This window comes from Pelecanus crispus, chromosome 12 (genome assembly GCF_030463565.1).
Source record: "Pelecanus crispus isolate bPelCri1 chromosome 12, bPelCri1.pri, whole genome shotgun sequence".
Classification (NCBI taxonomy): domain Eukaryota; kingdom Metazoa; phylum Chordata; class Aves; order Pelecaniformes; family Pelecanidae; genus Pelecanus; species Pelecanus crispus.
Genome location: NC_134654.1, coordinates 23,846,972 through 23,873,940, shown reverse-complemented (window position 1 = coordinate 23,873,940; position 26,969 = coordinate 23,846,972). Strand labels below are relative to the sequence as shown.

At 44.3% G+C, this 26,969-nt stretch overlaps 1 protein-coding gene across 2 annotated transcripts in view; it reads right to left on the bottom strand.

Moving 5' to 3' along the window:
- HLF (HLF transcription factor, PAR bZIP family member) overlaps positions 1-18,301 on the bottom strand; it is a 32,883-nt gene extending 14,582 nt beyond the window's left edge. For both annotated transcript variants that reach the window (XM_075719907.1, XM_075719908.1), the window contains exons 1-2: positions 18,196-18,301; positions 16,419-16,754 (exon numbers count right to left, since the gene is read on the bottom strand). In XM_075719907.1, the coding sequence (XP_075576022.1) occupies positions 16,419-16,754; positions 18,196-18,301 (442 nt within the window). The remainder of the gene's footprint in view (positions 1-16,418; positions 16,755-18,195) is intronic.
- Between the last annotated feature and the right edge of the window lie 8,668 nt (positions 18,302-26,969).

Below are 26,969 nucleotides of genomic sequence, written 5' to 3'. Positions count from 1 at the left end.
CTGCACCATATAAATGATATTTTTTAAAAATGTAGCAAAGCTTACAGAACATTTTTATTTGGGCTCCTTTCACAAATGCAGAAGGAACAAAGAAAATGGCACTGACCAGATTTATGGTAATCCAGAGTTTCAGAAATAAATTAAGAGCTGGTCTAATGATAAATAAGCTTCGTGCCACCTTTAGTGTATTCTTCCTACAGAAGCTAACCCTGTGTTCTGGTGCACTTCACCAGAAGTAACTCATTTATTCACAGGTGAAAACACCTTGCTTCCTCATGCCCAGGCCATTTCTGTACATACATTCCACACAATTCACACCCAGCTTAGACGATGCTGCCCATCCACTGCACACAACACGCTACTCCACTCGCGTACCTCACCCACTTAACCTGCAGCCTGGAAGAAGCATCTACTGAAGCAGAAGTCTCAACCCATCTTTACCCGTTTCAGGCTTGTCCTAGCTGCTAGGGATGAGGTCGCCACCCGGATTTGTAGCTCCCTCGCTCAGTAACCTGGGAACTTGGCTCCACCTCCTTTGCCTCCATTTTGCTGCCTGGATAAAGGTCTTTGAGGACTCAATGCACAAGCAAAACTCAGTAAAATCCTGATGATGGAAAGGATCTATTAAATTTTTGTTATTAACATGCATTCCAACTTGTGCACTCACAGATCTTCCTTTAAAAAAATAAAAAAGCAATGTGGAACAGTAGTAAATATTCAGTTACACCCTCAGGCTACTTAGGAAACGAAAGCAAGCCCCATCTATAGTCAAAGGTTATTGCACAGACCACTCAGCCGCTAGCACAGCTCAGACCACCAGATCCAGCTCTGCCACAGCCACAGCCTAAGCCGGTAAGTATTTATATCTGCTTCTTCATAAGCATTTCCAGTCACTTTCAAAACAATCAATGCAGTCACCAAATTGCACTTCACTTCTACAAAGACAGGTCCTGGGCAGATGGAAATCTGCCTGCACGGATCTAACCTGTGGGCAAGAACTGTATCTTGTGTACCTGGTTAAAGGCTAGGCACACAATTAAGATACCAAGTGGCCTTTCAGTTCTTTCAATGACTTTGCAAGCTTCATTTCAGTGCTGCGGTACTTGACAGTTACTCTTTAGCTCAATTTCCTAGAGAAATTAATTTTGTGCAATTGTGCTGTCCACATGTCTGTCTAGCCTCCTCCCAACAACTTTCAAAACTGCTGGCCAATTTCAGACAAATTTGGCTGAGAGGTATGGACATGTATTACTAACAAGCTTTGTGAAAACAATGTAAATGAAAGCAGCTCTGAACTCCCTGTCTGAAGGAAGGCTGCAGGAACCTTGTTACACATCAGAGAATGCACAGAGATTTTGCTGCTCATGGAACCAATTCCTTGGGCAGGTAGTAGGAAGGAAAAAAGGAAAGTATTCACCAAGTTATTATTTGTCATGGCAGTCAGGAAAGTCACTTAATCCTCTTGTTCTCTGCTGGAATTGAGAATATCTTTTCACTTTATCCCACCCACTCATTTACTATTTCCAGTAATCACGAGCAAAATTATTTGTTTGACAACTGCACTGCCACTTGACAATCTCTCTGAATTTCACACAGACACATCTGGTATTGATAGCCATTAAAACAGTCACACACATGTCCCGTCTTAAAAATCAATGTGGAAGACAGTCAGATGTGGACAACTCAGCTGTCTGGTATCATCTGAGCATTTATTTACTCTTATAATATGTAGTGAAAACCAGAGCTCTACTAGAAAGAGCTTTTTTCTATTATCCGCAGCACTTACTATGCAAGGAATTTAAGTCTTCCAACCAAGACACAGTAGGAGTGTTTGGGAATCAACAAATTTGCTCTGGCAGCAATGAAACACTCATTATTGGATTTGGGGTGGAGAGGGGTTTGGTTGGAGGCGGGAATTATTTTTTTTTAAAAGATTTTGTTAAAATGCAAGACGAAAAGCTAGGTGAGGAATGCTGGGTAGGACTTACAGCTGAGAATTAAGAGTGCTCTAGATTTAGACTGGAAACTGCCTGTCTCTGCCCACTTGAGGGATACACAATAACACACAGACCAGTATTTGCAGGATCAGAGATCCCTTCTAACCCTCCTTCTTACTCTCACTGCTGTTACTTCAGTGTTACTAACATCCACAATTACTGAAGCCTAGGGAAGAATGGGTTAAACTTAGCAAAGAAAACACAAGCAAGAGAAACACCTCTCCTCTTTCTGCTTAACTGGATAATTGGTTAGCAGGAACCTGCTCGATGAGTTTCAGCAGCTCCTAGAGATCAGGCAAGGCTGTTTCTGAGAGCAGCTAAAGCTGCCGACTGTATAAACATCTTTAAGCCAGCCAACAGGGCACCCCTTGCTAAGGTTGTTTTTTTTTGACAACTAAAATTTCCAGAAGGCAATGAAGCAGTTTGTATACCAAAGATCCATCCAAACCCAGTAAGAGCAGAGAACTGAACTATTTTATAGATGTTATATACATAAAGCTGTCTTATGGTCAAAATAAATAGATTATTTAAAAAAAGTTTAAGTGAATGAAGAAAGACTAAACAATTCTCACTGCAATGGAGAGAGCGTAACAGTAAGATTCAAATGAATAAATAACAGGTTCTGTCCTAGTAATTTAAGGGGCTAAGAAAATTCTGCTTCTGAAGGTTCACGTGACAAATCTAAGGGCTTCACTGGATCTGTACAATCCTCTGGGCTTATTACTTGATACCATTCATCGATAATGCAAAGATTTTACTCAAGTAATTAGTGGTTTTGAGTCCAGTTGGCTAAACAGAAAGTACACAAGGGTTGACTTTCACACAGGGATTATCTTGTCCTGTATCAGATGTGTGTGCAAGCACATGAGGGGAAAAAAAAAAAAAAAAAAAAAAGACAAACCCTGGTAAAATCTTGCTATAAATTCAAACCAGTCACAACTGTACAATCACCAAATCAGCACCTCTAGCAATCACTGCAAAATATTGGAAAAGATTTACTTAGTACTGTCCATATTATCATCTTCATTTCTATTTATTCACCTTGATGGTTCAATCAGCTAAACACTGCAAATGATAAATGGACATTTATACACAGAGTTTTAACACCAAGAACCAAGCTCTCCCCTCCTGAAGCTGTCAAGTCTTCTCCCAGGTTCTCTTCTCTCCGAGGATGCAGGAGAGACTAGAGAAGGCAACTGTAAATTTATATCCTAAAGAACAATGTACAGATTTGGGGAAAAGTATTTTAGCTTTTGCCAGTACTGATCTGCTCAGACACAGCTCGAAGTGCCTGATAAAGTTACCATAAAAACAGACTTCCGGGCTCAGTGCTGTCCATATGAAACAAACCAACCAACCCCTCCCTGCATTTCAAGAGAGATGTCCCTTCATAAAATAATACGAACTGCTCCTCAAACACTACTGCTTGCAGTCATGTTTTGTACCCCCTCCCCAAGTTTTATGGCTTTTTGTACTATTTTTTTCATACAAGGGTGCCCTCAGAGATGTTGGGGTTTCAAACCCAGAGCCAACTTTCCAAAACACACTGTATTTTGAAAAGCCCATTTTTGTTTCACAGAGAAATAAATGAGTTTGCATCATAAAGTCTTTATCCCCCCAAAGCCTCCCATACAGTTAAAAATCAAATCCAGCTTTATTTTCCTGCATGAGTCAGGCTGCATGCAAACAGCTTCAGAGGAAGGCAAGCTTGGGGTGGAGAATAGAACTAAAGTAAGAAGAACAAGTACCCCTCTCTGGATTTCTAACAGCACACTCCTATTTTCCCAAGACATTTGCTAATATTTTCATTTTAAAACTAGAGGAAAGCCACCCCCTTCCCCCCAAAAGAAGTTTTAAAGACTATAAAGACACACAAGGACACACTTTATTATTTTAACAATTATTGCTATTTTCAGAGCTCCAGTACAGCTACTTCCTTCCATAATTGGACTTCAATCAAACCCTAGTGAAGCTTTTGATCTTGGAAAGAGTAACAACACAGCTCTGTTATCGGCACATAGGGGGCAAAGAGTAGGACATCCAGAATTTTTTCAATAAAGGAAAGTTAATTGCTTTGACTTATATTTATCAAAGGTCATGGCTACAAGTTCTGAGTACACATATATAACGGTGCACACTGAGAAACCCTGTACAGACCGGCCAAAGTAAGTATTGGGATTATACTATCGTGTGCATTAAAAAAAAAAAAGGAGAAGAAAAAAGCAGCAAAACAATGCTAGATTACTATCCAAATATACCCCAGTGGATGTCCTGCCAAATAGCAAACATGTGGCTGTAAGCTCCAAACTGAAATAAAAGCTTGGCCAGAAGCCCAGAGCTTCACTGTATTTTGCTCAGCTAGCCATAGTCTGGCAGAACAGAGTGAACACATTCTCAGCCACGTGATAAAGAAGCCCGTCGGGCCAAGCTGATTTCCTTGTGTTGGTTAAATGTGATCTTCAGACTGTACACACCAGCGGCTTTGGGAAAACGTGAGAAAGTGGGCAACAACAAGCCACGGGCTATAAACTGAAGGGCAGCAAAAAAATTACCTAAGGAGTGTGCTTGAACAGTAGTGTTGCCAGTGCTGTATTTTAACGAGGTATTAACTGGGCTCGTAGGGCTAAAGCATGTTCGGCAAGGGTGCTGAGCACCGGGCATTCACCTGGATTTCAACAGGAGTTACACACCACCAGCTCCTCCAAGGATGCAGACCCTGAAAGGACCCGATTCAAAAAAGGCACTGTAAATTCTTCATTGTAGAGGATTATTTAGAGCTTCCCATCAGTGGCCCAAAAATGCAAAACGGTGAACTATTTCAAAGTCCATATTCAGGAGAGTTAGAGGTACTTAGGCCTCTCAGGATGTGGCCCAGTAGAGGAACGGTGTGACTGATGGTGGTATACATCCCCTATGGCTCAGATTTTGCTGACACTACTTAAATAGCCACCAAGTAGCACTACTGAACACAGAGAAACATTCATGAAGTGAGGCAGAATTTGGCCAAAGGATTCAATCCGAAAAACACGCAGGGTCTCATGGGATAAAAGCTGCTCTGATGGTAAGATACTGTATTTTGATAGTAGTGATAATAATGTTTTAAAATAACTGACTTAGGAAGAGACAAACAGCATCCCTGGCCAGCATCAGAGGTGCATGTGACTTGTGAGAGCATGTTACATGTGGAAGCAGAAAGAAAAGCCTCCAAATGCAAGACCTCAGAAGTACATCCCTGCTACAGACAAGAGCAACTCAGATGAAAGTCATGAGAGTACGTAAGAAAAGTGAGATTTGTTTACTTTCTAACAGAAACAAATTTATAACCTAGACACGTGCAGCAGCTGATGAAATCAGACACACACACGAGTTGACAATTACATCTCCAGTTCTTTCCTTCTATTTGGCTAATGATTTCTTTTCACGTGTTCAGAACAGCTTCCAGGCAGAGACTACCACAGTTTTCAACAATTACTTCAACCATGTCGCACTGAGAAAATTAAACAGACAAGAGTTTGGAAAAGTGTTTCTTAAACCTGGTGATGAGTCCAGTCCAACAGAAAGATCAACCTTTCTGAGAGCAGCCACGTGATTACAGATGCATGAACATCAGGTCTCGGAGTCTGGACAATCCATGCCATGATTTTTTAAGTGATGGGACACCAACAGCTACGGTGTTTCAAGTAGACACCCAACTGCAGCTGTCCGGTATTTGTAACTGAAGGCTTGTGGTTTAACGTCCTCAAAAGGTGGATATGCAGGTTAACTTTAAGTATGTGCACTCCTTCCTAATTCTCTCATTTAAGTTTATGTGTTATTTATGCTCTTCGAAGAAAAATAATCTTCACTACAGGCTGGAGAATTAATTCCTCATTTTTCAGTGTAGATGTATGGATAGAGAGGGCAGGCCCACAGACAGTTGGTGACAAAGGCCATACTATGGTCAGTCCCTTGTGACTAACCTGCTTGGGTAGATGGGGTCCCTGGAGAAGTCTGGAAATCAAGAGTGGGAATTAAATAAAGGTGCCCTAAGGTATTCTTAGTTTCACTCTCTGAAGTCTACATACTCTTTACTAGTCTTCAGAGCAGTGATCACCCAGCTCAACAGGGCTTTGATTCTGGCCACCTTTCTTTAGCTACCTAGTTGCAGTCACTCATTACTCCACCCTCACTCTGCAGTAAGCAAAGAGAATTGGGCTACTCCAGGGGGCTAGCCCAGCGTATAAAATGGATGCACCAAATGAAATTATCTCAGGATGTAACACAAAAAAAACCCCCACATTGAGCAAATATATGCTGTTGTGAAAATTTTACTTTGACATCCATATGCCACTGTGGTGTACTTCAAACAGCAGTGAGCTCAGCACTTGCAGTTATTTCAGATCTGTATCTGATTTTTTACTCTTCCAAAGTTAAGCTCAAGGCAATGTCTTGGACATAGCCTAAAAAAAAAAAAAAATTGCAACTTTTCCCAGTAAACTTTCTCCAAAAAGCAGGAAGAAACTCTTGGATGTCTTTTCATACAGTTGGTGGTTTTTTTTTTTTTTTTTTAAAGACACTTCATACAGTGTATGACACTGCCAGACCGAACAGGCTTTTGGGCCTCAGATTAAGTGTTACCTTACCACAAAGGGGATCGAAACATCTTGATGCTGTACTGGAAACAGAACATTGGAAGGCAGAGAGGTTCTAACAAATATCTAAATGCCCTAACAAGTATGTGCGTTCAGGGGTAGAGGGAATGGGACGCTAAGGGAGAAGGGGAGTCCACCCAGCCGTGCTGCATTATACTGCGAGTGTGTTGTCATTACAGCTTTATCCCGACACACCCATATTTACAGCACACAATGTACTGTACAATTCACAATGCCAAGAAACTCCACATATCTAATCTGGCAGAAAAACTAAGTCATATCAGGTTAATCCAATTCTTAAATTGCACAACTTTGAAAAGCCAATAGGAAAACAAAGCTTCCCCTAGCTTGTGCTCCCCCTATTCCTCCTCCCAACACACATACCCTGCCATGACCTACTATTCCTCTTTGATCCCTCAACATTTTTAGCCCACTCTCACTCTCCCCTGTTCCTCATTCATTGCTAACCTACCTCCACCCCAGACCCCGGTGGCAGAGTGGAAAGTTACACCGAGGAGAGCAAGCCATAAAAGGCAGCTTCGTGCACGGCGCCCCGGCCGAAACGTGAAGAATGAATGGCAAGACGCATACACAAGGTCATTTGGACACCTGCCCACATGCGATACTGCAATAATTGTGATAACAGCCCTCAAATTGGAAGTTGGCTGACTGCAAGGTAGTTTCAAACAGGGCAGCAGAGCTGAGGTACTTCTGCGGCACAAGAGTAACAGGATATAGCAGGGTTGTGTAAAAGTTCAGAAAATTTTTAAATAAAATAATTGTGCTCAACTTCAGAGATGATCGAGATCGTTCCATTGCCTGGCTTCAGCGCATTCGAGATCTTGCCTACAAACCTTATAGCTGGTTTCCTAACTTGTCTTTTTAAATAAAACCTTGGAGTCTCATATAATCACAAGGCTCCAGGAACTGAGGATTTTAAAAGAAGAATAATGGCGGAAAAAAAGTTTGTGACACCCCCCCTCAACACACACTAAACCAATTAAACCTGGTTTCTTGCAGATTCGTTTCTCAAAGTGAATTGACATCTCACGGTGTCTAAAAAGGTGTCAGCTTTCCCAGAAGCTTTTCACACAGATCAGGCATTTTAAAGGTCTTATGTAAATTCTCTGATGTAGAAAATGCACATTTACATTACAGCTCTTCCTGTTCAGTAACATATTCCTTTCCTATCCACTCATCTATTTTCATGAAATTTTAGGAATGTAATTACTCTTTCAGAATCACAACTTTCTTGCCACATTTGGTTAAAATCAGCCAATATACTCAAAAATCATGAAGCAGGAACACGCAAGAGGCCACACGTACCTAGCATGACTGGATATGGTTCGTTTTCATAGCAAACCTGGCAAAAAAAAAAATACCCCAACGCTCATCTATCACAGCAAGCAACAGAGCTGCAAGAGTTACATACATAAAACAGCCAAATGCCCCACGCTGCAACAAGGGGCCGCAGCTGCAGGGATTACAGACGTCAGTAACATCTATATTTCCACTATGCAGCACACTGGAAGAGAGAACAGTGGTAGGTCTGATTGCTGCAGGGTCCTTCAACTTAAGTCAGTTTAACCCTCTCCGTTTTGATGAGGAACAGGATTTGGTTTTGAGTGCTTTGTTCCTACTTACTAAGCACTAGAAGCTAAGCACACAGATGTTTGTTAAGCAGACTTCTTGCTGGAGTAGGACTCATTTCCAAATGTTGAAATCGCAAGTTTGTAAAAATTACTAAATTGTTTTAAGTCACCTCCTCTGTTTCAATACAGCCCTCTTGCTTTGAGCCTGTGTTTTATATTCTGCAGCCTTGAGTAACACACTCTTCCACACGAAGGTTTAGTGCTATTATTTCAGTAATCTCCCTGTACTAAAAAAATTGATTGCTCTGTCAAACGGAGTTCTGCAGGAGTATTTCGTGTTTAGAAGTTTCACATTATTGTTCCTTCAGCTTTTCAAAATGCAATCTACAGTTTCCTTCCTCACCTCCTTAGAATCTCAAATTGTAAGCAGTTACAAATGGGACCACATTTAATTTGTTTTGAGTGCTTTCATCTGTGCCATGATTGCTAAGTTACCAGGTCACCTCAAATACAGCGATGTCCACATACAAGAATTAAGTGGAGTGGTGAGCCTTGCAAGTGATTTAAAAAAATTTTAAGATCCAACCATTGTGACACAAAGTAATGGATCTTGCTATGGATCTTGCCCTGTTCATTCATTTGTTTATTAAATTCAGGAGTACCAACCAGTTCTGTAATGAATTACTTAATCTTTGACCTTGTCCACAGTCATGTTCCAGAACAAAGAATTTATAGCAAGCTGAGCTCCCGAAGGCTAATTGGAAATGAACACTTCTTTTTTTTAAACCATTCTCCATCCTCAACAAATCTTTGCCAAACTGTGTATTTTTGCCTCTCCGCTTATACACCTACATATCTAAGGATGACATTTTGTTACAGATGAGTTATTGCTGTAGTTCACTCTAGCTTCTGCTTGTAGTAAATGCATGCTAATACATTGATCTGCAGGTTCCTGTCAAGTTTTGTTTCAGTAATAACCCAAATTTGTGTTCCAGTTAATAAGGACCTGAGTTTTTTAGGACCCTAATGCAATCTGGATTTTTTATTTCCTCCTACAAACAGCCATACACCAAAACACAAGCAAAAAGCTTCAAGACAACCTTTTTAGCAAGGCCTGTTGCAATAGGACAATGGGTAATGGTTTTAAACTAAAAGAGGGTAGATTTAGACTATGTATAAGGAAATTTTTTACAATGAGGGTGGTAGAACACTGGAACACATTGCCCAGAGAGGTGGTAGATGCCCCATCCCTGGAAACATTCAAAACCAGGTTGGACGGGGCTCTGAGCAATCTGATCTAGTTGAAGATGTCCCTGCTCATTGCAGTGGGGTGGGATTAGGTGACCTTTAAAGGTCCCTTCCAAACTGTTCTATGATTCTAAATCATCAATGTCTGTTTTCATTAAATGGCAAATAATATGAACAAAAGACTACTACCAGTACGATGAAAAGCTAAAGCTGTTTCTTTCAAAGTTGAGCAGAGAACCCTGAAGCAAGAGCATGCCACGTCAGAGAAGCTAAGCAATGGTGTTGGATGGTGTACAATGAAAGTCTGGGCCAAATTTAGCCCTGGCAAGATGTAGTTCAGAGAATGGGACAGGGAAGCGTAACTGTACCACAGCTTCAAGTATGTCAGAAATACGAGAGGTTGAACAATAACTTGTATTCGTTTAAAACCTGATGGATAGCACCTCAGTTACGCAAAGCTGAAGTGCTATGAAGAGCCTCAGCAGAAGAAAGTGGGGGAAGAAATGTTGCAACACACTGCCTTATCTACCTGTGTTAGCTCTCCCTATGTTAGCTCTGAAGCTCTCAGGACCAAATTCAGCTTTATGATAGATTACTTCATTAATGCCATGTGTTCATTAAAAACCCCAAAAGGCAACACGCGTTACAAAATGTTTGTCATGCATTCATTTTGACATTTTACATTCATTTTCTATACTAACTCATTATGTATAACTTACTCCATTAAAGGGAGTAGATTTGAGGTTTAACTAAATGGGTTTTTTTTTCAGAAATTTCATTATCTACTTAATGTAAAAGAGATCAAACCACAGTTTTTCTTGAATATAACTTAGTTGAAATACTCGTCTGATCATCCCAGTCTTCTGTGGAATTCAGACAAAATATTGAAAATTTATTTTATTTGTTATAAAAGCGAGACTTTAAAAAAGGAAACTTATGATCATGTTTGTGTCATGCAAATACAAAATAGCTCAAATAGCCAGCAAACCAAGCTTCTCATTTCATAATGCTCTAAAGTCGTCTTTACTAATGAGGACATCCTGAGAAAACTCCACTGATGCACCGAGAGCCATTACCCCCCTTAAAAAAAAAAAAATCCAGAAAGGTGAATGACAAGAGAGTGAATGGTGACATTTTGCTGCTCCACCTAGGAGCTGATGAAGGAGAGCAGTCAACAGGCAGCAGCTGAGCTCTCCTGCTGAGCAATACTGAAATCGGTAGGACTGCCTGAGGCATAAAGTACTCGTTGCTGAGATTAACTGGGCAGAATCTGGCCACTACTAGCTCCCACAATTGCCAATCTGCTGTCATAAAAATATGTAGAGATTGAAACAGTTTAACATGTTTCCTAGTACCTTTATCTAATCAGATAATACCAATGTCGTCTTCGTATATATCTCCTGATGAGCTCTTCTCTCTTAACTATAACATATTGTTTTATGAAAGACTTCAGGGTGTACTCGCTTCTTAAAAATCAAATCACTGCACTAGAGAATCATTCATCGAACACTCTCTAATACACTTTGAGATGGGAAGCAAACCTCCAACAAAGACACTGTACTTTTTCTAGGTAATTGCAACAAGTTCAAGACTCGGACATCTCTGAAATGTCTAAGGGGACAAAAAAGACCCTATTTGCTCCCTCTGTGTGTCTTCTTCCTAGCACTGGATAGCCCTTACTTGCCTAAGCAGCTCCATCTGTGCTGCAAGCACTGTTCCTGATGAGAACTGAAGAGTCAGGCCAGGTATATTTCAAAAGTATCACATAAAACCCAAGATGTTTCATGCTGTTTACTGTTTGAACTCCAAATTAACTTCAAGTTCTTTCATGCAGCCAAGCAATTATTTAACCAATAATCAACATTTAACAGTGAATATTAAACTTGGATCTCTTGAAGGAGACACAGTGTTCTTGCTTCTAGCATTAACAAGCCTTGTGCGTTCTGCACTTTTTTCCTGTTATCATAGGACAGGCTATTTTTAATATTTGCCTGAATATATTTTGCATCTTCCTTTGATCCAGAAAGCAGTTTTGTGAAGCTTGTCTGTATATTGCATTTCCCTTGCTGTAGCAGTCCGGAGCGAAGCTTTTCCATTTCACTGCAATTTCGGCATCGGCTGGTAATGGCAGGAGCACACAGCCGTGCGTGCGTGCCTGCTGCTGTAGCAAAAGCCATGCTGAGCAGGCTGCACAGGGGACTGCCACGTGCCTAAAGCACATGGTCATGCAGGCAACAGCCATCCAGAGCCTCATGTGAGAGTCAATGTGAAGAGCAGCTCCCAGTACCAGCCTGCCAGATGGTTTAGCCGGTCATTCCCATGTTGTCACGTGGGAGAACAAAGGTCAGGAAATTCCCAGCTCCTCTTGGTGCTGCAGGTAGAGTCCTTCGACTCTAAGAGAGGGGGCTCACGCTGCAGCTCATGCGACACCTAGTAACTCCTTGTAAACAATGATTAAAGCTTAGGCGAAGATTCCAGGTACAAGCTGGCAGCTGGGAATGCTGCCCTTCACACTACAAAGGCTGTGCTGAAAGAGGAGGTCACATTAAGAAACACAGGGGAAGGAAGACTGCAATAAAGGGAGTGTTGCACTCACACCCTTTTGTGGGACGCCCCCTTCACCAAGTCATCCCCAGTATGCAGTTGAGAGGCTGGATGGAGCAAGAACAAACCTCTCCCAGTTGGCTGCTGTGCCTATCACAAACAAGAGTTAAAAGAAAATGCCGAGAACCACCCAATCACACCTAGTGTCAATCATTACAGTTCAGTATCCATGTAAGAAGTAAAACATAATGGATACTGCGTCCTAGATGAAATATCTTGGCTGAATAAATAAAACACGGCATTTAATAAAATCTTTGTGTTCTTTGTGGAGGGGGGAGTGCGGGGCGGGGTGAAAGTACACTTCAAATGGAAACAGTTTTCAGCTTTTTGACTAATGTACCCCTAAATCTTTTTTTTTTTTTTAAACTGAAAGTGAAGACTTGCAGATACTGCACTTATGTGTATTTCCGCAGCAGATTTCAAAGCTTGTTTTTCTTTTTTTCTTTCCTTAAATAATCTTTGGCAGATCCTTTGCAAGCAGTCTAAGGCACCCAGCCATCCAGGCAACAGACTGAAAACCACTGTCATAGGAACGCAAAGAATGAGGGAGTTTTTTCAAAGCCTACGACAGCCCTATCCTCAAGGAGCAAGGCAGTAACAAAACATGGGCTCTCACTGTGTCAGCAGCATCCCCGTGACACAACCCTACATCCAGGGCTTTGGTGGCAAACAGAAAATTCAGATCTAAACCACAAAATCCCCAAAAGCTTCTAATTAGGGTCTTCCACCAGACTTAGCTGATGCTTCTGAATTCTAATTCACTCTGTTCAAGCCCTTTACAGTAGCTGCCCCATTCATCCAAATAAGGGCTACACAGGGAAAAGAGCCAGGTAAAAGCAACCACCAAGTAGTTACCTGCAAAATATAAACCTCCCTTTACATACAAACAGCTACAAATACTCCCAATTTCCTTAAAGGACTCCGCAGTTAAAGAGATTTACATTCCACCAAAAAACTGGCAAAAGACAACACAAGGTCTGCAACAGATGAAGAACCATGAAAATGTCATTGCAGAAACAGGTTACTTTTAAAAGCTAGCTTTATAAAACCTGTTTTTCTGAGGGAGACTACAGATTTCAACCAACTAACCAGCATCCAATACAGGGAGAGAAAAGAAGTTTTAATTGCATCTACACATTACAATGAATGGTGGTCTGCAATGCTAAAATCAATCAAAATACTATTTTTTATTAACAAAATCTGTACTGTGAAAAACAAATACATCAGATTTCAATCTTGCAAGAGCCATTACCCTGTGTCCCTCCTCTTCAAAAGAAAACCAGTATTTGCTATACGTACATTCCCCAAACCGAAATTTATGGGAGAGTAAGTGCTTGCTTTAGTCTTTGCTATAGTCCAGAAAACAGATGATAAACTGGTGAGCCTAAACATTTTTCCATCGACCAGACAATCCAAGCTGGAAATACAGAATTAAGTTAAATTTATAAGGAACCTTTTTGTTCTTGTTGTTATTTTTTTAACTTTAAGAAAAAAAAAAAAAATCAGTGAGGATTTTGTAATGTCATGTTTACCGTCAGGGTCAGCTCAGCTTTGCTGAGCCTGATGACACTTCACAGTGAATGCCAATGCAGATTTCCAGATCTCTTCCAGAGATGGTATAAAACACTTATTTGGGCAATACCATTAGCTTCTAGAGACAGCTAAGGCTGTATTGCAACACACACACAAAATCAGATCTTTTTAGACCACTCTTCTATAGACCCTCTATGTCCGAGATACACCATATACGTATGTGAGTCACATTCGGTGTTCCACGTGCATGTGAACATCCTCCCCCGTACACAGTACATGGAGGTACAGGAGTTTTGACCAACTGCACGTGATACGCTGATGCTAAATGCTGCGGAGACATTTCAAATAGGGACATAAGCAGTACAGGATTTGACCCTGCCTTCAGCCAGAATCCACACGCTCAAACAAGCTTCCATTGTAAGACAAAATTCAGAGAACACAACAACAAAATATTTTTAGGAGAATTACTATCACCTAAAAAATTCAGTTTTCCTAAAAATAGTAAGATCACATGGAATTAATTTTTATTTAAATTGTATACTTTATACTATTTGTTCTTGGGTTTATTACAGTAATACAAATCACAACAGCCATGCATACTGGAACGGTAGCTCACACCAGTTTAAAAAAAAAAAAAAACAAACCAACTTTCTTCATGTGACAGTTTAAAAAAAAAACCACCAAACTGTATTTTAGAAGTCTTAAGATATATTAACCAGAAGGCTCCATTATAATGATTTTAAAATTTACCTCCAGACTAACTTTCATATTTCAAAGCAGCACACTTGCCTTGGCACTTTTATGACAACCTTAAACGCTCATTTTTACATTTACTAAACATTTGGTTTTTAAAATATATACCTATTTTAAGACTTGCTCAATTGCTAAACTCCAAGATGATCTTATCTTTAAAGCAGATCGTCAAAGTAAGATTTTTACATGACAGCACATAAAAATTTCAACAACCTGATGATAAACCAGACTACTGTTAAGTCATAGTACCTGTCTGTAATGGGGGGGGAGGGGGGAAGAAAATATTATTTTAAGGAATGGAATGAGCTCCCTTTCAAAAAACACATTTAACCAAAAAATTATACTATTCTTAAGGTAAGATGGCGTGGGGAAAAAATACCTGCAAATTTATGTTTTACCCTACCCCAAGAGACATGACTTCTTTTACAACAGTAAAAAAGCGTACATAGTTTCTAGTGAGAAAAGTTTGTAACCCTGAGCTGCAAACAGTTCAGGAAAAAAATAAATAAAAAAAAAATCAATGCATTGAAAAGTCATGCAGACAGCTGATTACAAATAAATTCTGACAGGTGATCATTAAAAGCCTGGCTCATACCCAGGCTCCTCTGAAAAAAAGAATGTGGACAGATTATCTGCTTTTAATTTTACATGTGCATATGCGACAGAAAATGGTGTAGCATATACACACTATTTTTAAAAACTGGCTCAGAAAAAGCAAGGGGCTTTTATATTCTGCTCTTGCCAACTCCAAATATATTTTAACTTTGGAAACCCTTTTAAGTTATTAGTTAACTATGAAATGCCTTGAAACTGAAACACAAAACAACGTCAAATCCACATAAAGTAAAAGTAAGTAAATGAAATCCGTGACTAAACACACACTTCTGACTTTGGGCCAAGGAGTCTGCTCACAGGTTTGGGGTGTTTTGGGGGGCATTTTTTTTTTTTTTTTAAATGAGAAAGGAACGTTGCAGACTTGCAAGACTCTTCTATTTCATCCTGCTCCACAACTTTTGTCCTTCTATTTATTTATTTTGCCTCCTTATCAGATGATTCTGACAATGACTTCGCACGCTGAGCATGGCAAACGATCAAGCAGAAGGGAGAGGAGTGGTTTCCTGCTCCCAAGAGCACACTTTGCTCTAGCAAACCTTGTGTGAGTAGAAGAGCACAATAAATAAGTCACCCTTGGTCTTTTTATGTTTTTTTTTTTTTCTTTAAAAAAGAAAAAAAGGCAAAGCTCCATGTTTTCCAAACTTCAATGTTGACACTATTCCACTGACCGTGATCTCAACCATGCTGGTGTCAAGCCAGAGCAGTTATTCTGGATTCATACTAGCGTCTCTAAAGGGATGATTTCAAGTGCTAATAAACTAATAGAAGACTTCCACTGACATCAAACAGGTTTGAATCATGCATTAGAATCAGAACTTGGACTCCATGATGTTTTCTTTGCCTACAGCTTAAGGTGACTGCAGATGTAATTTATCAACTCGGGACAGAGCTACACTTAGTTTATGCTAATTTAAGCAAGACTACGGTGTAGTTCCAAAATTTAGTTCCTGCTCCATGTACTGTGGCAAATTTTACTTTGCTCAATAGAGAATAAGATTATGGCCAAAATTTCAAACAGGAAGCATTGTCTTTAAGTTTTAGCTTCAAAATAATTGCCCACTCCTGTGTTTTCACATCAAATATTGGCCAAAGGAATTTTCTCTCTCACAGTCCTTCTCCCTGTTCATTTAATACCATGGCATCTATGCATTACTATTCTGTTTGACATCTTTTTACTTGCTAATAGCTAGGCTATCGATGAAAAAAAGAAGACAGGCAAGTTTCCTCGGAATTCCCACAGTTTCCTTAAATAATTTAAACAAAAATCCCTATGGAGCAACTTAGCAATAACTAGACCTATTATTTTTATTTTTTGGAGCGTGAGTGACTTGAATCATACTGGCTCTCTCTAAGCTGCCTGTCAACCATACAGGGAGAAATAATTATTTACACTGGAGAGATGGGCTCATGCCAAAATCCATAGGAAGTTCTTAGGCCTGATTTACCTGGTCTGACCGGGCTCTGCATGCAGTTCTGCGACACCATGCCTGGATGGACTGAAGTAGAAGCCCTGCTGCTGAGGTCCATGACAGAAGGTGATGCTGAGGTAGCTTGCTGGAGACCTGACTGGTGTGGGCTATGCTCATGCTGGTTTGGGCTGGGTGGAATGCCATTTTCTGAGAGGAATTCTTCCAGGTCCATGTATTCCAACTGGAAAGTGTCTCCATCGTATGGCAGTGTCTTGTCCCATAGTGTCGGGCCCAAGAAAGCTGACTGAGGGACTGTGGTACTGGTGCTGTCATCGTCTAACTTCTTCTCCTTGTCTTTTTCTTTACCGAATGCTTAAACGAAACACATAAGAAAGATATAAGAGCTCAGCAATTAAGATATTAGCTACTACTACTTCAATTATTTCCACGGCACTCTCAGTTGTAAGAAACAAACACTCCCTTCATAAAAATAGCTCCTTTGATTCACTCTGTTTGGTTGAGAACTGATGGGTCAAGCCAGCTGAGTACCTTTGCTAGATCCAACCACGTTTTTGAGATTTTCCTCTGTTTTTAGTTAACAATTCCACTGCATGCATGGCTTTGAATGTCAGCTTCAATAAGCACTCAACAGAGTTTAAAAGTGAGTATTTAACTTACAGCAAACTGGAAGATGTTGCTGCATTCTGTTGAAAAGGAACAGTCTTAACCTAAAATCCCTGTAATTTATTATCCTGTCATACTTCTAAATTAAGTCTTGCTAGTCCTTACACAAGGAAAGTAGTCCTCAAATTCACTACTTCTTAACATTACTAACTTACCACAATGGTGAAGTCTGACAGAATATGTATTTTGATGTGCAGAAGAGCTAACAAAGTATTCAAAAGTAGAAGCAAAGAAAAAAAAAGTTGAAGTGATGTTTCCTATTAATTGCTACCATATCCACTAATTTCAACATACATTTTTGAAGGGGAACACCTGGTTTCTCTACAAGATCTGCAAGAATCTGAACAGATAAAGCTGTCAACTGCCATGCCTTCTTAACATTTTCTTTTTAACCACATGCAACAACCCGGTGAAATCCTGCGAGTCGCTTTACAATGAAACTCGGAAAGCTGAGGACACAAAAAGTCTCAGCTCCGCAAGACGTTTCACAGGGTTTTGTTTTTAATGTGCATTTGATTCATTGGAAATACAAGGTGCAATTACGTCCGCACTACCTCAGCTTTCCAGAAAAGCTGCAACTTTCTACCGTTAAAGCGCCTTTCAGTTACACGGGACCAGGTTTCACGGAGGGTGCTTTTTAACCGGCGGGCAGGACGGAGCCGCTGCCCGCCCCGAGGGGAGGCTGCGGCGGGACCTGGGCCCAGGCTGGGGGGGTCCGGCCGCCGCCCTGCACGCCCCCCCCCCCCCGCCCCAACACTTCGCCCGAGGCAAATCGCGCCCCTTCGTTTATTTTTCCAGGCGGCCGAGCCGTCCCCGCGGTGGCTCCGCAGCGGCGACGGGAAAACCGAGCGCCTTCCGTCAGGGCAGGGCGACTGCGCCCATCGCTCAGCGCCTAATACCCTCACCGAAATCATCCCCGTACTTAATCGCCTTTGGGGGGGGGTGTCGGAGGGAGGGGGGAAAAAGGGAAAGCGAGGCAGGGGTCCCCGAGGTGACGGCAGGATGAGGGCCGCCATTTCGGGGCGCCTGCCCTCGCTGGGCCGCGCTGTGAGGGGGCCCGGAGGAGGCGCGGGGGGCAGAGCCGGCCCCGGGGGGCCGGGGGAGCGAGGGCTGCCCGGGGAAGCCTCACCGTCTTCGTGAGCGAGCGGCAGCTTGAGCGGGTTTTCCAGCAGGGACTTCAGCACCCCGTAGGTGGGAGGTAGGAAGGTGGGGTTCAGCGGGAGCGGCCGCGACATGGTGGGCTTTGCCTCGGGGCAGCTGCGCGGCAGCGGTTCCTTCCCCTTCCTCTCGCCGGCGCCGCTACGAAGCGCGGTGGTAACGGGCGCAGAGCCGAGCCGAGCCGAGCCGAGCCGAGCCGAGCCGAGCCGAGCCGAGCCGAGCCCCGCTGGCGAGGGGCGCCTGGAGGCCGCCGGAGCAGGGGAGCGGGAGAGGCCCCTCCGCCGCGCAGCTCCGCCGCCGCTGCCCGCGCCGCTCCCGCCGCCCGCTCTGCCCCGCGCGCCCCGGCCGCGCGCCCATGTGCAGGCGCTGCCGGCGCTGACGTCAGGCGCGGCGCGGCCCCGCCATTGGCGCGGGGGGCGCGGCGGGCGGCCCCGCCCTCACGCTCCGCCCCGCGACCCCCCCCCCCCCCCCCCCATGCCGGCACGCGCGGCGGCCGTTAACGGCGGCGGGACGGGGGCAGCCGCGGGGGGGGGGGGGCGGGGGCGCCGGCGGGGAGCGCGGCCGCTCCGCTGCCCCCCCCGCCCGCCGGGAGCCCGGCGAGGCCTTGGCCGGGAGCCGTCGCCCCGGTAACCGGGAGGAATGTTAATGAGTGTGAATGCTTGACCTCGCGCGGTGCATCCGAGCGTGCGGGCGGCGGGGAGCGCGGCGGCAGCCCTCAGGGGAGCGGGAGTGGGGGGGGGGGCTCCCCCCGCCGCCGCGGCCTGAGGGGCCCGGGCCGTGGTGTGAGGGGCGGCGGGGCGCGCCCGGCCCAGCGGGGAGCGCTGAGGGCGGCTGCGGGCGACGGGGCGGGGGAGCCCGCCGGCCAACTGCCCCGGCGCCCCGAAGGAGGCGAGGCGAGGCGAACGGAGTTTCCGTCCATTTCTAAGGGAACCGGTTACCGGGCCCACCAGCACTTAGTTTCAGAGCCACGACAGATCTCTTACACGTCTCATTTCCGTCAGCAGATCGCTTCAGAGCCACGACAGATCTCTTACACGTCTCATTTCCGTCAGCAGATCGCTTCTCTCGCCAGTTACCAAGACAAACCAGGGTGAGATGGCCGTCACCACTAGCAGGGGTCCCGGTATCGTGTCCCAGTTTTGCCTCAGAAGGGGCTTTCCTCTCTACTTCCGCAGAGCCTCGCTGCAAGTGCGGTTGATGTTCTGCCTGCTTAGGCCCTCAGCCACCGTCTCGGGAGCTGCGCCCCACCCGCATATAGAGTCACACAAGAGTAGACCATTCAAGCTGTGCCATCTTGCTGTAGTAACTTCCACCTTTCAGGTGCTTGTAGGCATTCATATCTCTCCCTTCTCATCTTTTTTTTTGGATGGCATTTTGCAAAGCTTTACCATCCATATTTAGTTGTCGCTCTTTCTTCAAAAGTCAGTTCTTTTACCATTCACAAATATAAACCATCATAAATACTCACTATAAACAAATTAAGGTAAATTATGTGCACAAATTTTAGTTGGAGTGCCCAGTATTATAAAAGCTGCCTGAGGAACAGAAGTCTGCCCTGGCCAGTTACATTCTCCCCTTATGTACCTGTCTGTGATTACGTGCACTGACCAGCACCTGGTCAAATGATCCCACTAAAACGAGCAACTAATCAAAGTCCAAAGTACATTGAAATCAATAAAACTGCTCTGGCACAACCTAAACCTGAAGACTGGCAAATGTAATCGCCAGGCCCTCCAGAACCAGAGGCAGTGTGACATTAGCACACATTAGGGAACAACTGAGGAGGGGCTATGGAAGAACCTTCACGGCACGGTTCCTGACTGGAGGGGCTTAGGAACATGATAGCAGCAGCACGGTAGTTTGTAAGTCACCTAACCAGAAGAAAAGCACTAGCTTATTAAATGATTGTACACATACCGATGTTGCCTCAGATGGACAAATTGCTAGTTACTGGAAACCTTTAATTACGGAGGTACGGAGCGAGTGACAAAGATTAGGGCAACGATTGGCAATCCATATGCAGATGTGGTACAGAATGTTTTTTCTATGCAGTGTAAGGAGGAAAAAAAGGATACATTCAGGAGATTTAGCAAGCAAGAAAGAAGAGTAAACCGAACAGAAAATGTAAAAGTAATGGGGATATTGGGAAACACGAGCAAAAACAAGATTAGTTAGGGATGTAATGAAAGCTCAACTTGAGCATAACTACTTATGTTTAAATGGTTATTGACCATTACAGACAAAATACACTCGACAGAAAGAAACAGCATCTCCAGCGCAGCAGAATGACAGGAAAACTGCACTGTTTCACTACTTGAGATTGAATAGGATTCACTATGCGTAGATCTGTGCAAGTATGGAATAAAATGAAGCAACCAGACACTGAGGACTGCACACAATTACAGACCCTGCATTCCCAACACGCAGGAGCTGGGAATTTCCTGAGTGAGAAAGCCAAAACAACTCTTCCTGATATACGGACCAGCCAGAAAAGCTGAGCAAGTACCTGAGTGCGGTGCTCGAGCTGTTACAAGCAGAGCAGTAACTTAACTCCAGCCTTGCCACACAGGCAGGTTTCACACCAAGTAGCCTGAATTGCCAGGCTGTCAGGACACCGCGTTGTTTCTGAACAGGAGCGTTGCGTGTACCTACGAGTTACTGATTTTTACTGGCTACGCTTTTCCAAAGGTGGTCCCCAATCCCTTCATGCTATTTTGACCACTGGCTGACCCCACATGCTACGCTCCAGGTAACTCTAACACAACCAAAACAGAGCTAATGACACACTAACAGGATTGCTACATTTTCCAACCAAAATAGCATTTGTTGGCATGTATTCTCAGCTTTCACCCAGAAAATGTTTATTTTATGGCTCATAAAAGGACTATGACAGCTAAATATTTTTTTTATAGAAAACATCTTGATTGGTCCCCTATTAAAAAAAAAAAAAATCTCAGCCAATGTTTGTGTTTCTGCCCCTGGTGTTTTCATCACAGAAATTTGATCACTTATATGGCCCAAAGATCCTATTTTTTTTTCAAACCAAGTACACATGAGATAACGTACCATTTTCCAAGCCCATCTTTTTTAAAATGTAATTCTTTTCTTTAGCAAAGGTGATTTGAAAAGACAATTTTAAACTCAGCAAGCCTTTACGTTTTTAAGGGGTCCTTCTAGCTGCAGGCCCAGCGTGCCAGGGTTAGGCGCCCGTTGTAACACAAGCCCCCACTGGCCGCAGGGACAGCCCAGGGCACTGCCGGGCTCTGCAGAACCCCGGTTACCGCAGCCCCGGGGCCATCCTACCAGGGCAGGTTCACAGCAGCGCCCTGAACACAAACGGACTGTGGTAAACACGGAGCTGTTGATGCACGCATTCTCCTCCGAGCAGGGATCTTGCAACCAGGCATCTGCAGGGCTTCGCCCCCAGCACTGCGCCCTGCCCAGCTGCTCCAGGTGTCAACGGCCCCTGCGCTACGCGCGCTGCGTGGCCGCCGCGGCCTCTCCCGCTCGGTTCCCCACAAGCGTTCCCGGGGAGGCGGGGGGACGCACCGCGACACCTGCGGAGGGCCGACCTCGGCACCGCCGGACAGGGCCGAGGTGACGGCGGGCCTGGGGGCTGCTCCCCGCCCGCAGCCCCGCGGAGGGCCCGGCCCGTGCAGGCGCAGCGCGGCGCCGGCCGCCGCCAGCCCCGGCCTTCAGGTGCCCCCGGGCCCGCCGCGGCCCCGCCCGCGCGCCGCCGTCACGCGGAGCGGGGGCAAAGGCGCGCGAGGGCCGTCACGTGAGCGCGCGGGCTGACCTACTTTGGGCCAATGGCGGGGCGCGGGCGCCTCGCGCCCTCCCCCGGGCGGCCCCCGCGCGCTGCCTGCCCCACCTCCACCCCCCCCGCGGCGGGAGGGCCCCCGGCAGCGCGAGCGGCGGCGGCCGGCAGCGGGGCCGCTTCCCCCCCCCCCCCCCCCCCCCCCCGCCTCACCTCCCGTGAACCCGCCCGGCCCCCGCGCGGGCCCGGCGCTGGCAGATCGCGCCGGTAACTGTTCCGACGCGGGAGCCGCCGGAGCCGCCGCAGGGCGCCCGCGCGGCGAGGGCCGGGCCCGCCGAGCCGCTGCCGCTGCCGCTGCCCCTGCCCCTGCGAGCGTTGCGCTGCTCGTCGGGCGCGGCCGGTCCGGAATCCGGCTCGGGTCTCCGTCTTCCAGCTAGGGGGAAGGTGGGGATCGCCGCTTCCGTGGCTTTGTAACCCTTGGCGCGGCTCACGTCTCAGTCTCTCGTTTCTAAACGTACTCACACCCGTGCTTTTAAAACTGAATAAACGTGGGGTTTTTCCCCCCAAATAAAGCTACTTTAAACATCATTTACAAAGGAGGCGCTGCTTGGTTTAAGTAAAAACCAAAAAATCTTTCTCGCAGTCGATAAGTGTGTTTTCTCCACTGTTTTGCTGCAGCTCCCATTCTCTTACTGCATTTGCATAGCTTGTAATGGTAATTAAGAATTCTGCCCCAAAATACCTTCTGGAAACAAGATTGCAGTTTTTCTTCCCCATACAGAAAGCTTGAATGAAAGTTTTCTTTGGGGATCTATCTAACCGGTATCTTCCAGGGGACCTACTTGCATTTTCCCCATAAACACGGATAAAAGTGGGCCAGAGCTGTGCAATAATCACAGCTCAGCATAAATGTCAGTACGGATAGATGGAAAGATACCCAGTCCTGCGCTGGAAGACGGGTCTGTTGGAATAAACTTGTAATCTAGAGTTCCGTATGTATTTAAATAGAGATTGGTCTGAAGAATCCAGTCCTTTTCTCTGACCATCTCATTCATCAGGGTCAAAGAGGAGCCAGGACCGTATGTGAGAAATCTCTTGAACTCGAGCCAAGCTTCCCCTGATCAGGTACGCATACGGTCACGGTCGCAGCCGGGCTGCCAGCGTCACTTAGGTCCTCTGTTAGGTTGTGTGCTTTCGAGTATGTTCTGTCTGGAGAAGAGAACTGCAGAAGCAGGGGGAAAGGATAACAAGCTGTGAGGTGAAGAGAGAGGATAACTAATGCAGGAGAAAAGGCTTTTGGGTTAAGGCACAGCACAGATTGGAAAAGCAAATGTTCCAGTACCTTAAATACCTCCCAGTTTATCAACAGAGATCCCCGCCTCAGCCCTTCAGGAGCCAAAACAACGGATGAAAGGATGGACTGAGATGCTCAAAAAAAAAAAGAACAGAGGAGAGAACTTGAAGAGACTTAAGATTCAGCCTTTGTTTTAGTTCTAATTTGTCCTGAAGCAGTGAAATGTTCCCAGATTGGCCTCAGACAGTGGTACGTTTCCAGCTGTACTATGTGATGCATAACTTGGAGGTACATAAAGAGCCACCTGAGTACATTCAGATATCCACACCCTAACTGGAGCTAAAAAAGCAGCAGCTGTTGAAGACAAGGTTGAGAAGCGCCAAGGAGCGAAGCCTGTCCCCCGCTTCCTTCACCATCACAGAGGTTCTGGAAGTAGCTTGGCTTGGCTTTCCAAGTGAAAGCCGCTACCAACAGCGCTGAATTACTTCAAAATTGATGTTTATTGTTCACATGGTGTGCAGCTGAGCGAGCTGCTGTGGCTCCTCACAAGAGGAAAAATGCTTGTTGAATGAACCATGAACTGCCCCCGCCTTTTTTTTTTATTATTAGTTTTATTATTTTTTTTAGGTTTAATTGAATGTGGGAGAGACAGGTTTGGAACTGCTTTTGGGTGATGGCAGAGGAACTTCTCTTAAGTAATCTGGGGTAGTTCCAAAAGGCATTCCAGTTCTCAGAAAAATAGGTATTACTAGTCATTGCTTATATGCCGTGAGTTGAAAGATTAATAATTTTCTCCGCCAAAGTTTACAGTCACCCTTTACCATGACAGTAGATCAAATACATGTACTTGCCTAGGCAGCTGACCTGGTTTGAACTCGGCAAGCGTTACTCTCAGTGATGACTACATTTTTGGAACAAATACTCTGCTCTGCTTTTTAAAGCAACCTTAACCTTGTAAAGCATCAGCCAGCCTCTCAAGCCCATTTCAAGCACCTAGTGCCCTTGGTGCCTTGGCAAATTCTTTAGACCCGGTAGGTGTAACCAGCCAGATGACAGAACTGGACTGAGGCCAGCGATAAGGGAGTAGCTGGCCTGGCAGTCAGACCTTCCCCGGAACAAGGACAACTTCCAGCCGGTGCCAGTGGGAGAAACAACTTGGTCCTTCCGTTGATTCCTCTGCACTCCATTCCCCTTCCTTTCTCAGTTTTGGCTTGCATGCTGCAGAAAGACAGTTAGAAATAGCTGTTCTTACATGCTCAGGCTGTTTGATTTTGGAAGTTGGCATTGGTTTTACTGGAGATAGAAGAGCACCCACGAGCACAGAATAAAACAGCCCATCCCCAGGCAGAGCTGCAACAGAAGGGAAGAGTGAAAGGTGCAGGAGCTGAGCGTCTCCTCCTTATTCAGAGTTTCTATTGAAGTCAATGACCCAGATTTCTCTGACTTCAAATGGCTGTTTTCAGAGAGCTTGCCGGAGGCACGGTGCTGGGGAAGGTCAGGCAGAATTTAGCCTGAAGTATTCTGCATGCATAGGCTTATCAGATCGGGATCTGCAGAATTTGATACTGAAAACCCATGTTCTTCAATAAGGTCTGTGAAAGTCACTGAAGTGACTAGTACCCTGGGCTTCAGGCTTGCAAGGCTGCCCTAAGCCTGGGATTTCTTTCTGTCCTGTACTTCTGTGATCAGTTCTGTGACATCCACCTTACTCCCAGGTTTCCCTCTTTAAAAAAAAAAAAAAAAAGCAGAAAACCCAAACTAGTTTTTAATCCTATAGTCTTTGATTATTAAGAACCCAGAAACATGGTAAATGTCTCTTTGGCAAGAAAGCCAGACCTTCTGCAGGAAACTGGGAAAATTCCTACAGACAAAAATCGGGCTTCTAAACATAAAGGCATGAAAGTCATCCTCTGTCTCTTTATGAAAGAATCATTGCAACTGCACATATTTTAGAAGAGCCACAAGCCGTGCAGGAACACACATTATTGATCTGTATGCGGTTTATCCTGTAGGTTTAGATTCATTAAGTCTTGCCAATGAGACTGGTTTGGTGTGTCCCCCCCCGCCCCTTTTTTAATGCACTCCCACTTTCAGTTACACGCAGCAGCAGAACAGGTTGCCGATACTAATGTCGCCCTGCAGCACCCTTCCTTAGCCCAGCCAGGGGGATTCTGCTAAATTATCATCTCTCTTATGGCCCATTTTATTCTGTTTAAATCTCTCATCAGAAATTTCAGTTGGAAACTAGTTGCTATCTCAGTGTCGGAATATGCAAATTGAATATGTTAAATACCAGCGTACCAGGCTTCCCAGGTTTTTGGAAACCTACTTATGCAAATATCATAATGCGACATAGAGACAGTAACAACGAACGCTGTCTTAAGAGGCAAATGTACCCTGGATTCCATGCGTGTATCTCCCTACTTTATTTGATACACAAAGTCTGATTAGATCTCTAAAGATTACAGTTTAAAAGGGCTTGGAAAAAATTTGTAACTTGGATTTTTTTTTAATGTATGTTCAAATGTAGCATCAGCTTTACTGATACAGAGCATCCCAAAGCTGGATTTCAGTCATACGACCCTGTGCTTATCAAAAGGAAAAGGAGGTATTTTCCCATAATCATGTTGGCTTTGTCTTACCAGCGTCCACGCCGCTGCGTGCTGTGACGCAGGATGGAGCAGCTGCACGCTGGGGATTGTGCTCCGAGGGAACGGAACGGATTCAGAGCGTTCAAACCGCGAGTCCTCCTGCCTCTCCTTTCCGCTGGAGTCAGCAGCTCTGCAGAAGTCCTGCTCCCCATTTTATCTTCTGAAAGAGCAGACTAATTGCTAATGTCTCCTACGAGGACAGATGTGTACAGAAAAGATGTACACTAGAAGAGATGCATAATATTTGCCATTTCAAACAGTGTTCAGCTTTGTAAAGTTGTTTTTATGCATTGAAGTGAAATGTTTAAGTTAATTGAGATGAATACAATGATAGCTGGCAGCTGCATCATAATAACCCTTTGATACACGTGCGGACACAAGGAAGCATAGGAGCGTTGCTGTTGTTTGTTGCTTTATTCTGCCTTTTACTTTTTTTTTTTTTTAATGTCATGTTTTCTTTTAAAGTTATCTGCCCTGATCTGCAGTAAAGTGGGTGCATAATTGCCTGTATTTGGACTAAAGATATTCTGGTCCGTATGTTTCCCTGGCCAGGCATTTCAACTATAAGCTATATTGAAAGCATCAGGCAGAAAGTTATACTGAAAACATCAGACATAACTAGTTTAATACTAAACCAGCTTTGTATTATTTTTATTCCCATTCATTTTTAAAGCCTTTAAAAAAAAAAAAAACCTTTAATTAATTGCCTTGCAGAGTAAGTTGTTTTTGAAGGCTCACAACCAGCACTTTCATAGGCTTTTTTTTGTTTTGTTTTTTAAAACCACCGAAGAGCATAAACATACTTACAGTTTTCTATAGCCATCTGACAGCATGTATGCAAGGAAATAAAGATGTCCTCCTCCTGTATTTTCCCTTAAATGGCTTTGGCCTGGAGAATATATTATCTTGATTGGCATGAGAAAGAAGGCTGTGATCTTATTTTTACTGTTTGCTATAGCGGTTTCAAACTTATCAAAGGAAGAAATAGAGGCTTTTTAGGTGGCTGCTTGCCAACATCAGTAATCAGAATTTTAATGAGATTT